The sequence below is a fragment of the Pimephales promelas genome, chromosome 4 (genome assembly GCF_988280905.1).
Source record: "Pimephales promelas chromosome 4, fPimPro1.hap1.1, whole genome shotgun sequence".
Lineage (NCBI taxonomy): Eukaryota > Metazoa > Chordata > Actinopteri > Cypriniformes > Leuciscidae > Pimephales > Pimephales promelas.
This window is the reverse complement of record NC_142772.1, coordinates 8,145,454-8,161,162: the sequence shown is the minus strand read 5'-3', so window position 1 is coordinate 8,161,162 and position 15,709 is coordinate 8,145,454. Positions and strand designations below refer to the sequence as shown.

General features: G+C 37.4%; 1 protein-coding gene across 4 annotated transcripts in view; it reads right to left on the bottom strand.

The window, feature by feature from the left end:
- Nucleotides 1–15,709, bottom strand: part of arhgef12b (Rho guanine nucleotide exchange factor 12b) — a 139,525-nt gene that overhangs the window by 53,259 nt on the left and 70,557 nt on the right. For all 4 annotated transcript variants that reach the window (XM_089129900.1, XM_039662472.2, XM_089129901.1 and 1 more), the window contains exons 15-27: nucleotides 15,081–15,213; nucleotides 14,830–14,967; nucleotides 13,146–13,178; nucleotides 11,888–12,002; nucleotides 11,701–11,803; nucleotides 9,798–10,004; nucleotides 6,580–6,724; nucleotides 5,453–5,488; nucleotides 3,561–3,715; nucleotides 2,882–3,028; nucleotides 2,700–2,785; nucleotides 2,249–2,374; nucleotides 1,125–1,239 (exon numbers count right to left, since the gene is read on the bottom strand). In XM_089129900.1, the coding sequence (XP_088986026.1) occupies nucleotides 1,125–1,239; nucleotides 2,249–2,374; nucleotides 2,700–2,785; nucleotides 2,882–3,028; nucleotides 3,561–3,715; nucleotides 5,453–5,488; nucleotides 6,580–6,724; nucleotides 9,798–10,004; nucleotides 11,701–11,803; nucleotides 11,888–12,002; nucleotides 13,146–13,178; nucleotides 14,830–14,967; nucleotides 15,081–15,213 (1,539 nt within the window). The remainder of the gene's footprint in view (nucleotides 1–1,124; nucleotides 1,240–2,248; nucleotides 2,375–2,699; nucleotides 2,786–2,881; nucleotides 3,029–3,560; nucleotides 3,716–5,452; nucleotides 5,489–6,579; nucleotides 6,725–9,797; nucleotides 10,005–11,700; nucleotides 11,804–11,887; nucleotides 12,003–13,145; nucleotides 13,179–14,829; nucleotides 14,968–15,080; nucleotides 15,214–15,709) is intronic.

The window sequence follows — 15,709 nt, the reverse complement described above, 5'->3', positions numbered from 1 at the left end:
TTAATGTTGTCGTTATCGGCCCAACAAGAATATTTTGCCGATATCTAAAAGCTGATAACTAATGTATTATTTCCTTCAGCTGAGGCACTTTAGATGTGCACTGTTCAACATGATGCTTTTAAATTGCTTGAAATATGATTGAAATCACTTTAAAAAAGGAAAATCCAGTTAAAGTGGAAAATGTGCAGCGCAAGTCTGTCATATCGGCTACACAATATTAAAATAAGAACATCATAACTGTGTTTGTATCTTGACTTTTAATGAGGAGACTTTTTTATAATCAGACTCTCAAAAATTTGGATTTTGATTTATCGGCCAATATATCGGTTATCGGCTTTCAAATATAAAGAATTATCGGTTATCGGTATCGGCCAAAATTGTCATATCGGTGAATCCCTAAATCATTATAATATGCATTTTTGCTGATGAAAAGGACATATCACATTTTGTCAGATTTGCAGACATCTTCGTACTTAAAATATTATTTTTAATTTAAATATGTATTTTCCTAATGAAAATGACAAAACGTAGTAAAGAAAACCAGATTTGCAGATATCTTAAAATTTAAGATATTAATGTTAATTTGGTGAACACTTTACAATAAGGTCAAATTTGTTAACATTAATGCATTAACATGAACTAACGAGTTAGTTCATATTTTACAGTATTTATTAATATTGGTTAATGTTAGTTAATAAAATACTGTTAGTTAATAAAATGCATTCACTAATGTTACGAAATATAATATATTATTTCAATAATGTATTAGTAAATGATACATGACAATTAACATGAACTAATATTAATAAATGCTGTAGAAGATCAATCCTAGTCCATAAGTAGTTAACTGACGTTAAACCAATGAAACCTTATTGTAAAGTGTTACCATGTATTTTCGCTAATGATAAGAACATAACATTTGCCAGATTTGCCGAAATATCTTACCATTTATCAAATTTAATTTAATTTGTATTTTTGCTAATGAAAGAACATAACATGGTAAAGATTATTTGCAGATATCTTAATATTTATGATATTAGTAAGTTAGTAGAATTGCTAATGAAAAGGACATAACATTTGTTAGATTTGCAGATATTTTTTTGTATTAAAAGAGGCAGCTGTACCTGTGTATTTGGCGATGTTCTCTAGCAGAAGGGGATACTTTGTGAGTCTCTGAGTCTCCACAGGAATGATGTCCTTTAACTGCAGCCTGCGACAATTACGGTTACTCTCCGCCTCCTGCAATACAAAAACACTTCAACATGAAAATGACATTTACATGAAACACACACAACCGACAGCAAGTAGAGTTACAAACAATTGACCCTTCGCTAAGCCACGCCCGAAAACCGCCACTGGCCAATCATGTCTTAGCAACCGTAACTATGCGCGGGAGGTCTGGCAAGCTTTCGAACGAGGGAACATGCTGAAGCATTGTGCGTATGGATTGTGCAAATCTGATACCGGTATACTAAAAGTTTTGACGGGGGAGAGGAATTGTTTTCCTTCCAGAAAATCTAAAAGCCAAGGGGAGAAATGATTGGCGTGATCTAGCATCTATGTGCGAGACCCATTCTGGTAAATGTCGACATGCTTAACAAAAACACCTACAGTATTGCTTGGAAATATTGACGGTTCTTTGGTCATAATGATAACGTAAAATAAGACTATTAAAGAGACAAGACAAAGGCTCACTGACTTACTTTAAAATATATTTCAGCATTTTGTTAATCGACGTCCTACTAACGTTACCCCTTAACTTAACCCAATCCGATCGCGGCTCTCCCGGTATTAGTGTTATTCCACAAGATTTATTGATAAGCTGTTTGATTTATAATTATTAAGATTATTTTCACATACCCTGCTGTGTATGAACATAGAGTTGTTCCTCAATTTGTGTTTCCCATACGATCAGCGTATGAGGTGCTGCTGCTCGCGCTGGGACTATAACGTTAGGCTTTAAGTTCAATTTTTAAGAAATTATTCTCTAATCGGTTGCATATAATGTCGTGAATATATCCCTCAAATGCATACTGTAGTCCCTTTTGTCTTGCTCTCTCAGATATTTCACTTGTTCGCCGAAAATTACTAATTATCTCATTGGGAATGTCTGACACCGGGTGCATCCACACTATAATAGATGGGCCAGCCGCGAAAGCTTGACAGGCGTAGCAACAGTAACTAGGGAGGGCGGGGCTTAGCGAAGGGTCAATTATGAAAGCAACCACTGGACTAGTAAGCCATTGACCTGAATGAAGGAGTTGAAGCGCTGGTCTTTCTTTTGTTTGCTCTTGATGAGTTCCAGGGCGAAAGGCTGATTACTGCAGTACGTGCCCGCAGCTCTCTTGATCTTCGCCTCTTCTTCCCCACTGAACTGTGGGTAAAGACACATTTACTGGTAAATTCCTAGCTGGCCAAAGCTACTCATTCATTGTCGAATTGGTCGTCGGCTTGTTCAAGTTGGTTTAGATCAGCCACTTTGAAACAGCAACAAACCAGCTACCATTTTCAGAAGTCAAGTAGTACAGCCTGGTTTTGCACTGCACTCTCATCACTCATATTCAAGGTAAATCTCATCACCACAGTTCCAGTGCAACCGAACTACAGGTAGTCGGGTCTGCATGACAACTTCACATTAACAATTTTTCATGCTACTGTGCCCTGTTTTTAACTAACTGCTGTATCTCTTCCTTTCTTACCCAGGAAAGCAAATCGTCTCCTAACAAGTCAATGAGCGCCGTCTCATTCTTCTTCCGAACAGCGGCCATCTGTTCCGTTAGAGACACTGAAGTGAGAAAACAAGGAAGACAGTGTTTAGAAGGCATGCTTTTGGAAGGGTTTTGAAGGATTTAACAGATCTATGAAGTTTTTTCAGATTTACTGTGCAGATGAACGATCTCCTCAAGGTTGCTGAAGATGCTTTTGATGTCTGCAGAAGGCAGGATGGAGTCTCTGATCAGCGGCTGGTAAAACAAATTCTCCAGGACCTTCATCATCCGAACGTGTGCTCTCTCAGTGTAGAACAGCTCTACGAAAGCAATGACATGGATGAAGCGGTCACACAGGATGGTTTGCACTGGTAAATTACCCCTGAGCAAGTAAAAAGGCTTCCCAAACTGAATGTATGCTTACACACTGTTGAGATCAGAATACTTTTTCCTGGGATAATGTAAGGAAATACATTTTCAGTGTCTATTTACACCAAGTGCAGATAGCCCGCCCTGTCGGCAGAGGCTATTTACACTGACTCCGCCCACCTTATCTGATTGAACCAGATAAAATTGCAAAATAAATCACACCGATAACAGGAGCAGTGGCGTAGAGAGTAAGGCATTACCCTTCCATACATACAGTCGGCAACGCGTCATAGTTGGGGGGCGTGGGGGAAAGCACCGCGACCATCGTATGTATTTGAATGACAAAAATGTCATATTGCGAGTCATTAACACCTGCCGACCGGCAACAGTACATTGTAAAATGAACTGTAATAGGTTATGATTGCCCTTATTTAATTAAGAACTGGGTCAATGACCCAAACAAATGTCACAATTGTCGCTCACCGTTGATGACTTCTTGTCTCTTGATTTCCTGAGGGGTAAGTGTGGACAGGACGTCTCTGCTCACCAGTGTCTGCCAGTTAGAAGGCTCCAGCTCCACCTCAACACACTGATCATCCTCACTCTGCACTTCTCCAGAGCCCAGCGGATCCGTCCTGCTGTACAAACCATGACGAAACATGTTCATCAAATGCACATCTAATCAATTCAATGAATGAAACTTAAACAAATTAATCATTTTATTAAAATGTTAATAATAATAGGCTTTCCCCCCAAATTCTATTTTATTTTTTCCTAAATCCTGTGTTGTCTGATGCAATTTTACTGGATTCTGTGTATTCAATGTCGTATTTAAATAAATGTATCCATTTTTATCAATTTAATCAATCTTTTTAAAGCTACACTGTGTAAATCTTTTAGTTTATTCTTAGCTAAAAACACTTTGTTCTTTCAAAAATATATGTGCTCATTAATGTATATTTACTTCGTTCAAGTAATAAAGTATTCTCGTGAGTGTATAATATGCCACTGAAAAATACATAATGTCGGTCGCCATGCTGACCCTCCATCTTGAAAGTACATTAGCCAAAGAGGGACACACCCGTTAATTCAAGCTTCGCCTTTCGCGTTTACGTTTGAGTTAACACTCATGGACGAGGTCGAACTGGAAGCCATGTTAATCTTGGACTACATTGGCCACCGTAGGAGTTAAAACGAAATCGGAATTGAGAGGAACAGAAACTAATATTCACTGGATGGTCATATACCGTTTCACCGCTAGATGGGGGTAAAAATCACACAGTGTAGCTTTAAATGTTATCAAATGAAAATATATAAAACAATTCCTTTACAACAAACATTCCTTTTTGTTTTGTTTTTTTGTCCAATAAAAGTGCTCTTTTTTACTAAATGAAAACATTTTTGAAGCAGGGCTAAGGCCGAGGGCTTTGGACATTTTGCGTTGATGTTTATTATGCTTATATTCCGCAGTCGCCGCTGCCACCCCTTTCGTTTCTCTAATTCATGATTAAAGTTACGTTTAATGTTCACCTAATTCATCCCTGAACTTGAACTTAGTTACAGCCACTTAAATTCACATTATTTTATTTCATTCTAACACCGTGTCCTAACCACACGCGACGTGACGCCGCGACACGCGATAAAAGGTATCTTTTCCATGTTAATCGGAGTTTTTGTTTCGAACCAGACACGACGGCGACACGCGGAATTTCTAATTTAGAAACGGTTCCTATTTCTGTGACGTCGCGGCTGACAGAATGAAGAAATTACACTGGTTATGAGTACACATTTATTTTTAGTTAAAAATAGGTCACTGTGCACCAAGCGATAACGGATAGTTTACCTCAGATTTTGAAAGCATATAATACAGCGTTCAAAATTAATTCTATGCAAACATACAACTGTACTTCATAACAAAATTAGTCAATGAGTATATTTTGTTAATGTTTTGATTTTTAATAATGTTATTTCTTGATTTGATTATGTCCTTACCCATTTCCAATGCGAGTGCGGGCCAGCAGTGCGCTTCCACAAAGAGACTCTGCTCACACCATAGGCTCACACGCTGTTCTGAATGTGTGGCATCTCATAGTCGCGTCGCGTCTAGTGTGGACAGACGCACTTGCTGTCGCTGGAATTTTATCGCGCCGTGTGTAGTTAGGACACGGTGTAATGAAATAGCCGCAAGTGCTAAATTACGACTAGAATTTAGAACGATTTGAATTTTTTTATGTTTTATTTACATATTATATATGTGAATAATCAGTTTGTTGCCCATATTGTTCATGTTATTGTTATTAATGGCCAAGAGATGATATTAGCATCGACCACTGAAAAACCCACTCTGGTCGACCACAAAAGCAAAGTGCTCTCACCTCCGGTCAGGCCTAGGAGTGCCGGTGTCCAGCGTCCTGTAAGGTAAATCACATTCCAATTACCCTACAATAGTGACAATCCCAACATACCAAAACCGCATGTCGTCAGCATTCCCTTTCTCTCCTCAGGAGCCCCAGTCATGAGGCACAAGCTTAATTCTCTGTGTCTGTCCCAATAAGATCATTTACAGAGGACAGCAACACAGAGCAATGCTTTGTTCAACAGAGACATAAGGAACAAAATTAGCCGTGAGGCCTGTAAACTGTCTGATTATAAAACAACGACTGCTTGGCTTTAAACCAAAATCCAAATTCAATGCACATAAATGTTTTGGAGGCATAATTCTGCAAAGCACAGGGATGTATAATTCTACAGGATTATATAGACTACTATTCAAAAGTTTGGGGTTGGTGAGATGTTTTGAAAGAAGTCTCTATGTTCAATAAGGCTAAATTTATTTGTTGAAAAATCAAAACCGTAATTTCAAGAAATAATATTACCATTTTTATTTATTTCTGTGTTAATACATTTTAAAAGGTAACTTATTCCTGTGATGTCAAATCTGGATTTTCTGCATTGTTACTCCAGTCTTCAGTGTCACGTGATCCTTCGGAAATCATTCTAATATGCTTATTTGGTGTTTAAGAAACATTACTTGTTTTTATCAGAGTTGAAAACAATATTTTTGCGGAAACTGATTATTTTTTGAGGATTCTTTGATGAATAGAGAGTTCAAAAGAACAGCAAGTCTTTTGTAACATTATTAATGTCTTTACAGACACTTCATCAATTGAATGTATTCTTGCTGAATTTATTTTAATAAATAAATAAATAAAACTGACCCAAGGTTTTGAATGGTAGTGTAGTTCAGGATCAAACCTGTTTCGGTTTTTGAAGTCTGAACAGGAAATAATATTTAAATGTGGTTTTATCCAATCAAATTGTTAGGGGGGGAAACCAGTCAGTATGAAATAGCAGGTTTTTCCTCTTTTCAGGGTGCAAATTATATGCAGCGTCACACGCTTCACATTGAGGAGGACATACAAGATACTGACTGAGCAAATGGAACACAGATGAAATTTGATCAATTTTATTAAAATTAGCCTAGGTGATCCCTTTGACTCACTTGTCTGTCTCAGCTTCCTCTTCCTGTAGATGCTCCAGTGTGCAGGGGCTGAAGTCAAAGTGAGTGTTTGAAGAGGAGGAGTCCTGCGAATCTCCTGGGATGGAACCCTCTCCCATTCTGGCCTGTGCAGATAAAGGAAGTCCACCTAATCCAGAGTCAGAGAGACGTACAATGTGTCAGAAAAGAAATGCTCACGAAATCAGTGCTAAATTGAAGGAGCAGTAACACTTTATTTTGATGATCCACTTCAGAGATTCTACTAACAATTAGTAAGTTTGCAACTCGCAGTCGCAGTTAACTAGCAGTCATTAGAGTATTAGTAGACTGTCTGTGTGATTATATGCTAACACTTTATTGTTAATGCTCCCACAAAAGACACTATAAAACCCCCACAAAAGACACTACTCTACTCACTATAAGTATTTTTGCAACTAGATGTCAATGTATTCTACTAATCCAAACCGTAACCCTAACAGTCTACTACAGTTAACATGTAGTTGCAAAGTTACTTATAGATAGCTGATTGTCTAAAGTGGAGCACTGAAATAAAGTGTAGCCAAAGTTAAGGACAGATGTCTGATAATTTTGTCAAATTATACAGACAATGAAATGGCTTTTCCCATTGACACACACAGGAAAATTTATTCTCTATAAATGTGGGCATAATTTGACAACTTAAAGGAGAACTCTGGCGCAAAATGAACCGTTTGATCTAGTAACACATTGGTACCTCGTCAACCGTTCTCTGAGATTTGTTTTCATGATAATCGAATGTAAACACACTTACACAGTAACATACTGAGGGTCCATCTTTGGAAAACAGGCGACGTGTCAAGTGAGCTAAACTGTATGAAGTTCAGCGAACTTCTGAACTGGGCGAACCGCGTTCGTGGTTCGACTTGTTGAGTCTGTTTTCCAAGATGGCTCCTGTCTGTAGGGACGCTCATTATGTTACTGTGTTAGTGTGGGGCTATTTTGAGCCTTGTTAGTGGTATTAACTAGCGATTTCTTTTTACTTATTAAATGCCCCCATTACTAGCATTATACGCTAAACAGTTTTTAGAGATAAAACTCTTTACATTCGATTATCATGAAAACAAATCTCAGAGAACAGTTGACTAAATGTGTGTTATTAGACCAGAGGTTCATTTTGCGCCGGAGTTCTCCTTTAAGAAGAACAGGCCAATTATGTTCTGAAAAGGGTTAGTCAGCAGATCTGAGCCGTGACCCCGATTACCCAGGAGAGCTCAGACAAAGAAAACAAATAAAAACATCTAATTACAAACCTGAGGCTGTATTACATAAACATCCTAACTAAGAATCATATCTTGTCTGTTTAGTAATCATAGTTCACTTGGTAACTTTTTCCATATTTAAATCAGGAATTCAGATAGGATGTTTCTATAATACAGCTTCTGGAGAAAAAGGGGAAATACTGAAGAAAAGAGAGGAAGAGAAATCACTCAGGGCAGATAATGAAAGGGACGATAACAGTAGAGAAAGAAAATGACATTAAGGTCCTATTAGTTAATATAATAACTAACGTAGTAAGAAATACATTTGTTCCAGAATTAATTTATTTATTTGGTAACATTAGTAATAAAACATTCAACTGCTCATTGCCAGGGGTCCTTTAAATAATATTAACAGATGCAACTTTTGATTTGATTTATGTATTAGTACACCATGCTTTAAAAGTACTTTTGTTGTTAACTAATGTTACTAATGGAACCTAATTGTAAAGTGTTACCAAGAAAATAAATGCTGATGATTTTCTCAGCCGATACTCACATTTACATGGTCAGCTTGGTTATTAATTTAGCATATCATGTACAGTGGGTCCAAAAACTATTTAGTCAGCCACTGATTTTTGCTAATTCTCCTACTTAGAATAATAAAAGAGGTCTATAATTTTCATCATAGGTACACTATGACAGACAAAATGGAAAAATAAAATCCAGGAAATCACATTGAAGGATTTTTAAAGAATTTATTTGTAAATTATGGTGGAAAATAAGTATTTGGTCAATAACAAAAGTTCAACTCAATACTTTGTAACATAACTTTTGTTGGCAATGACAGAGGTCAAACATTTCCTGTAAGTCTTCTCCAGGTTTGCACACACTGCATCTGGTATTCTGGCCCATTCCTCAATGCAGATCTCCTCTAGAGCAGTGATGTTTTGGGGCTGTCGCTAGGCAACACAGACTTTCAACTCCCTCCACAAATTTTCTATAGGGTTGAGGTCTGGAGACTGGCTAGGCCACTCCAGGACCTTGAAATGCTTTTTACGGAGACACTCCTTCGTTGCCCGGGCGGTGTGTTTGGGATCATTGTCATGCTGGAAGATCCAGCCACGTTTCATCTTCAAGGCTCTCACTGATGGAACGAGGCTTTGGCTTAAAATCTCACGATACATGGCCCGTTCATTCTTCCCTTAACATGGATCAGTTTTCCTGCCCACTTTGCAGAAAAACAGCCCCAAAGCATGATGTTTCCTCCCCCATGCTTCACAGTAGGTATGGTGTTCTGGGATGCAACTCTGCATTCTTCTTCCTCCAAACACGACGAGTTGAGTTTTTACCAAAGAGTTCTATTTTGGTTTCATCTGACCACATGATATTCTCCCAATCCTCTTCTGGATCATCCATATGCTCTCTGGCAAACTTCAGACGGGCCAGGACATGTACTGGCTTTAGCAGGGGGACACGCCTGGCACTGCAGGATTAGAGTCCCTCTCGGCGTAGTGTGTTACTTATGGTAGCCTTTGTAACTTTGATCCCAGCTCTCTGCAGGTCATTCATCAGGTCCCTCCGTGTAGTTCTGGGATTTTTGCTCACCGTTCTCATGATCATTTTGACCCCACGGGATGAGATCTTGCATCGAGACCCAGATCGAGGGAGATTATCAGTGGTCTTGTATGTCTTCTCATTTTCTTACAATTGCTCCCACAGTTGATTTTCACACAAAGCTGTTTTGTGATTTCACCGGAACGAATAAAATCTCCACAACGGATTGAAGACATTGCGGTGCGTGCGGTAGCCACAACAGAACACTGCATCCGCGCCACTGATCGCAGAGGCAACGAGCACATGATCACTTGATTAAAAAACCAACACACGTTAGCGCTAGATCGCCTCTTATTTGGTTTAAACCAAATAAATGGTTTCTTTGGACCAAAGACGCTTGACAACAATGATTCGAGAAGAGTCTCTCACCAGTTTCAGACTCTCGGCTGATGCCGTCTGGAGCTGCTGGAGCGCTGTAAGGAGGTGATGTGACCAAGGCAGTGCTGCCATCTGAGCCCTCACTAGACTGACTGACCCGTATGGGAAGAGACGACCCGTCTGTCTGCTCTCCAGTGCCCAACGGCAGCTGAGGCTTTGTCATCCGCTGCCTCGGCTCCAGAGCCTCTCTCTGTCTGACTGCAGGGCGAGAGACAGAGAGAGAACAAAATCAGTATCAGTGCTAGACATTAAAGACAGCTGACAGAATTGTCTGAGAAATGTGGATGTAAAGAGTTGGGACACAATATTTATAATAAGGAGAAATATATTTATTTGAGTGAAGAATGTGCAGTCTTTTTACTTTTAAATCACCCCATTTTAACTTCTGTAGTATTTCTTACCTGAATAGCCCTACCTGAAAAAAACATTTATTATTTGTTTTATTTTTCAGTACTATTGCTTCTAATTTGTTTATTACTGACTGTTTTTTCGTCTTGTGTTTAAACTTTACAATAGTTGTGCTAGGAATTTTTGCTATGCTATCGAAAATGAAACATTTAGAGGTATATAAAATGTTTGTGTTGTACCAGCAACAAACAAAAACTACACAGCAGTAGAAAAATAATCCAATCCTAAATGGCAAGTGTCTCTTCAAGTCTCTTCAAATATGTAGTTGCCTTTAAAAAACTGGTCACAAATAGAGAAGTTAAATAAACCCACGATCACTTCACAAGGAACTGAATTATACCACACACAAATTTCACCATAACAAAAACTGAAAGAAATATTTGTTTTTCAGGGAAATGATGGTCGATTTTTTTTCTCTTTTTTTTTTTTTTTAAAGGAGTGGTAAAATGCAATTTTCACAAGATGTAAAATAAGTCTCTGATGTCCCCTGAGTGTGTGTGTGTGAAGTTTTAGCTCAAAATACCCCCCAGATATTTTTATATAACATGTTAAAGTTGTCACTTTTTGAGGGTTTGAAAAAACGCACCGTTTTGTGTCTGCCCCTTTAAATGTAAATGAGCTTAGGCAGAGGGCGGGGTTTCAAGAGCTAGTGTGTGTTAGCAGCTGCGATTACCTCACGCAAACACATAAAATGACAGAAACGGTTCTCCGTTTAATGTTAAAACGGAGTCAGTCAAAGATGGAGATACTCAAGAAGAAGTGACAATATGTAGAATACAATAGGACGTCTCAGAATGGTTAGTTGATGCATTTATGTTGCTGATGTGAAGTTAACTATCTTCAATTAGGATATTCTGTCATGGTAATCTATAAATCGCTCATATAGGAACTGTTTGAGATGCCCACAGAGTGACTTTCTATTGCATGTGAAAAAATGGATGCTAAAGTTTGAGCTGAATCACAAATTTACTCTTATACAACAACTTTTCCTCCTCTCAACATGGACTGAGTGTTCCCGGGGGCTGAGTTTATGAACATTTTGGGGTTTCTGGTGTCACTAACCCTGGAGGAATGTTGTGTAGTCCCTACCAGCCGTTTGTTGTAGTCCTTTTCTTTAAAAGCAAATATCTTCCTTTGCTTTGAACTTGGAGCGTTGTAACTTATGCTCAAACAGCAACATTACACACTAACTTAAGTTAGAAAAGTGAAATCATACTTTACCATCCCTTTAAAGCCTTTTTAAATTCACTTATAATATTAAAGATGTACACTAATATTGTATTTCTGGAATAACAAAATGAATGGTTCATTTTAAATATCTCAACACTCTAATTGTCCGTTGATAAAAAAAAGTCAGTCTTGTCAATTAGAGCAGAAACAACATACGAAATGATGTTAGTCAAAATGGGGGGCCTGCAAATATTTGTGTTGGACAAATGTAGAGAACCACTGATGTAATTATTCATTAAATTAACCATCAACTTACGTGAAGGATCAACCCTGCTCGGCCGTCTCTGAGGAAAAACGTTAGGAAACCGTGTTTTCTTTGATTTCTCCTCACTTCCATCTTTCTCAGGCTTTATACTTTTCTGATTAAGGAGCAAAGAGACACTGGTTTAGTTTATTTGGTTTCATGGAGTCATTTGGAGATGATTTTTGCTGAGAGATTGTACCTTTATCTTAGGGAAAAGATTCATTAGCTTGGGCTTGTGCTCCAGCCCTCGAGACTCCTTCACTTTTACGCCGAGCTGCTTCATATATGACAATATGACAAACTGCATGGTGGTACTGTGAGAGAGAATAACAGAATGAGAGAAATTTAAAGGGATAGTTCACCCCAAAAAATTTTAATTCTCTCACGTCCTTCCAAATCTGCAAGACTTTCAATCTTCTTCAGAACACAAATGAAGACATTTTTAAATCTAATCTAATCTAAGAGATTTCTCTCTCCCTTGACAGTCCACGCAACTAAAGCCTAAATTAAATTTATGTTCATCATATCAAGCAGAAAATTTGGAATAAACTACTAGTTTTACAACTCTTTATGAACTTTTTAGAGCGTCAAATTGGTAGTTGCGTAGCTTTCAATGGAGGGACAGAAATCTAAGATTTAAATAAAAATATCTTCGTTTGTGGTCCAAAGATGAACAAAAGTAAAAATGTTAATTGTTAATTTTTGAGTGAACTACACCTTTAATACTTGTAATTTGTTCAAATCCCTGACTTGAAGTATACAGAATAGTATTGCATTCATGTTACTTTATTATATCTGTATAAATACCCAGATGTTGGATCATTCAGCTAAAAACGCACTAATCAATCCTTTGACATGTGACTGTGTCATTTCCAGCAGGGGGAGCAAGTGCTCGGTTCAGTCCATGTTGAAATACTTCACAGTGCGCAGAAAATTATTCTGACAGCTAGGACCCCAGCCGAAGAACTTACAAAGCTGTTCTCACAAACACTTACAAGCCAAACAGATGACTTGTACAATGCGTAACTGCAGTCAGTGCCAGAGCAGAAATAGCCCTCACAAGCTCCTGTCAGAGGCTTCATGAGGCTCCAGTCTCTTGTGAGCCATCTGGGCGGACACACAACGCCTCAGTCCCTGCTGTTGCCACCCATATGTGCTCCTGGCCGATCATATGCTGCAACTACACACCACTCACAAGATTGCAGCTAAAACTGGTGGGAAGGAAACTACAGAACTAGTAGCTAGTTTTGCCTTTAAAAGCTTATTAACACTTGAAGTTTTCAGTATACGGGTTTATGAAATAATGTAAAACTGTACTGCTTTATTAAGTACTTGGACTTTTAGTGTGACGTTGGATTTAGATTCAGCCTATGAGTCTGGACAGTGCTTCGGGGGTTAATTTAGTGTGATGTAATATGTCGTTCATGGAAGAGAGAGGACATGAGAATTCCCCTTACCACTTATCTTCCTCTGTGGCCTGCGACGTCAGTCTGAAACAAAACATAAGTGAAGTGTTTATTGAAGTGTGAGAGAGACAACTTTCAGTTTTACATCTCATTTGAATAGTATCTTGTGTAAAAAAAAAAAATCACCCATTTTGGATTAAATCTAAAGATATAATAACAATTAGCTTAATGTTAATGCTATCATTTTAAGCTATGTTTAATCTCAGTCAATCTTTGGGTCAAATGGGATCCTGTTGTGTCCAATATAAGTGTAAATAATGACCAACAATGAATATGTCATTCGTGAACCCTTCTTAAAATAATCTACCATTCCAAAAATTTGGTAAAAATGACATCACTATTAATTTAGGAAGTGGACTCAGATAAGATAAATAAATGCTTCTTTTTTTTAACATTATCTTTATTTTTGTCATATTTATCAGTCAGGAACAGGCTTAAAATGTCAACCCAGTTGTGATGATTTTGTAAACCATGTCAAAAATTAGCATAATACTAGAATTCATTTCTATTTTTCTATATTTCATCTGACTAATGACATATACAGTTATGCTAAGTTTACATATTGAACTGCCTCGAAAGGAAAAAAAATATATATATACAAATAGGCCAAGGCCATTTTTCCAAAATTTTTGGCAGAATATTAGACGTTAGATTCAGAGTGGTTTAGCAGAGCTGTGTGGATTCATTGATGAATCACAATGTTACACGCTCCAAAGCAATGACTTTGAATATCTGGCGAGAAGTTTAATAATAAATGCTTTCCACAAACAATTGACAAGTTGATATGTAAAGAAGAATGATTAGATGTTATTTTCCAACAAGACAATGCTCCAGGCCCAAATTGTTTATTGCTTGTTTTGTTTGTTTCTGGTCAAAAAGTCCAGATTTAATAGTGAATATTTGGTCTCACATTGAGCTCAAACAAACTGGGAGAAAAGTTTTAACTACTCGTGAACTGCTTGAAGCCATTAACAATAAGAGGAACTCTTTTTCCTGTAAAAAGCTATCTACAGATTTACCCACATGGATTTCACATTTAAAAAAAAGGGGAAGCTTACTTTTATATACTTATATATAAATAATGAAGAAGAGCTGTGGCAGAATAAGCAAATTTGTTGTAGGTCATCAGCATAACATTGGTATCTGAGACTATGACAGCAGATTATATGACCATGGGGTAAATAAGTAAATATTGAAAAGAAGAGGACCAAGAATAGAGCCCTGTGGGACACCCTGAGTGAGAGTAGTGGAAGATTTAGTCATGGTAACAATTAATTGTCTATCAGTGCAAAAGGATATTAAATTATGAAAGAGCAGCACCCAAGATGCCTCCAGCTGAAATATGAGAAATAAATATATGTTTTAAATAGGAGAGATCTTTTTTTTCTTCTTCTCAATAGTACTGACTGATAAAGCTATTTGACAGTACAATATACTTTAGGTAGCTTCTTCTGAGCAGTAAAAAAAAACAACAAAAAAAAAACAAACAAAACTTTTTTTTAATAATGTTAAGCATCTTAAAGATTCTGCAAGGGCTAAGTAAACTTACGAGAAAAGGGGTATGTAAATGATAGTCATCTGTAGTGTGTGTGACCACCATCCTCACAGAGACAATAAATAAAAAAAAGGACAAGTATATTGACATATATATGTCAGCACAGATATGTGCACTTACAGCACATCCTCTATCTTAGAGATGATGTGCTCTGCACAGGATCGTTCTTTTTCTGGAGCCACCCGGTCTCTCATTCTCTCCGTATCCAGACGGGCTAGTTCCGCTTCAGCCAGCGTCAGACCCATACTGCGCTTTTGCCTAAAACATACAATCAATACGTGAGAGAACATACTGGAGGAGAAGGTTTCCACAGACACTTGTGCCGATACATTGGAGTCGTAGATTGTGTGGATTAGATGAGTGCATTTTACCTGAAGTCTTCTAGGTTCTTCTGAATGTCAGGTAGAAGTGTGTCCTGCAGCTGCTGCACGTACTGTCGGTGGACATCCTCTGAGATGGGCTCCGGCCTCTTCCGTTCTGCATTAATTGAGTGCGCAGTCCGCTCTATATTCACGTAAACGCATAAATAATTCAAATGAGATGGGTGACTTAAAAAAAATAAAGACACAAATAAAGAAATATATCAGCATCATTTTGGTAATACGACATATTTTTTTTGTTAATCTGACGATTTTTTCATTTATCAATAAACCATCCAATACCAGTCAATAAATATCCAAATGATTAAAAAAAACAAAAACAATCAAACACACAAACTCAATGGATATCAGCTGATAAATAACATGGTGCAGATTAATTAATTAATGCCTTCTGTCTATTTTCAGATTAGGGCTGTCAAATGATTAATCACGATTAATCGTATCCAAAATAAAAGTTTGTGTTTACATAATATATGTAGGTGCACTGTGTATAATTATTTTGTATAAATACACGCACATGCATGTATATTTAAGAAAAAAATATTATTTATATATCAAATATTTATATTTATATATAATATAAATTATATCTAAATCCATATACAGCATTTACATGAAAA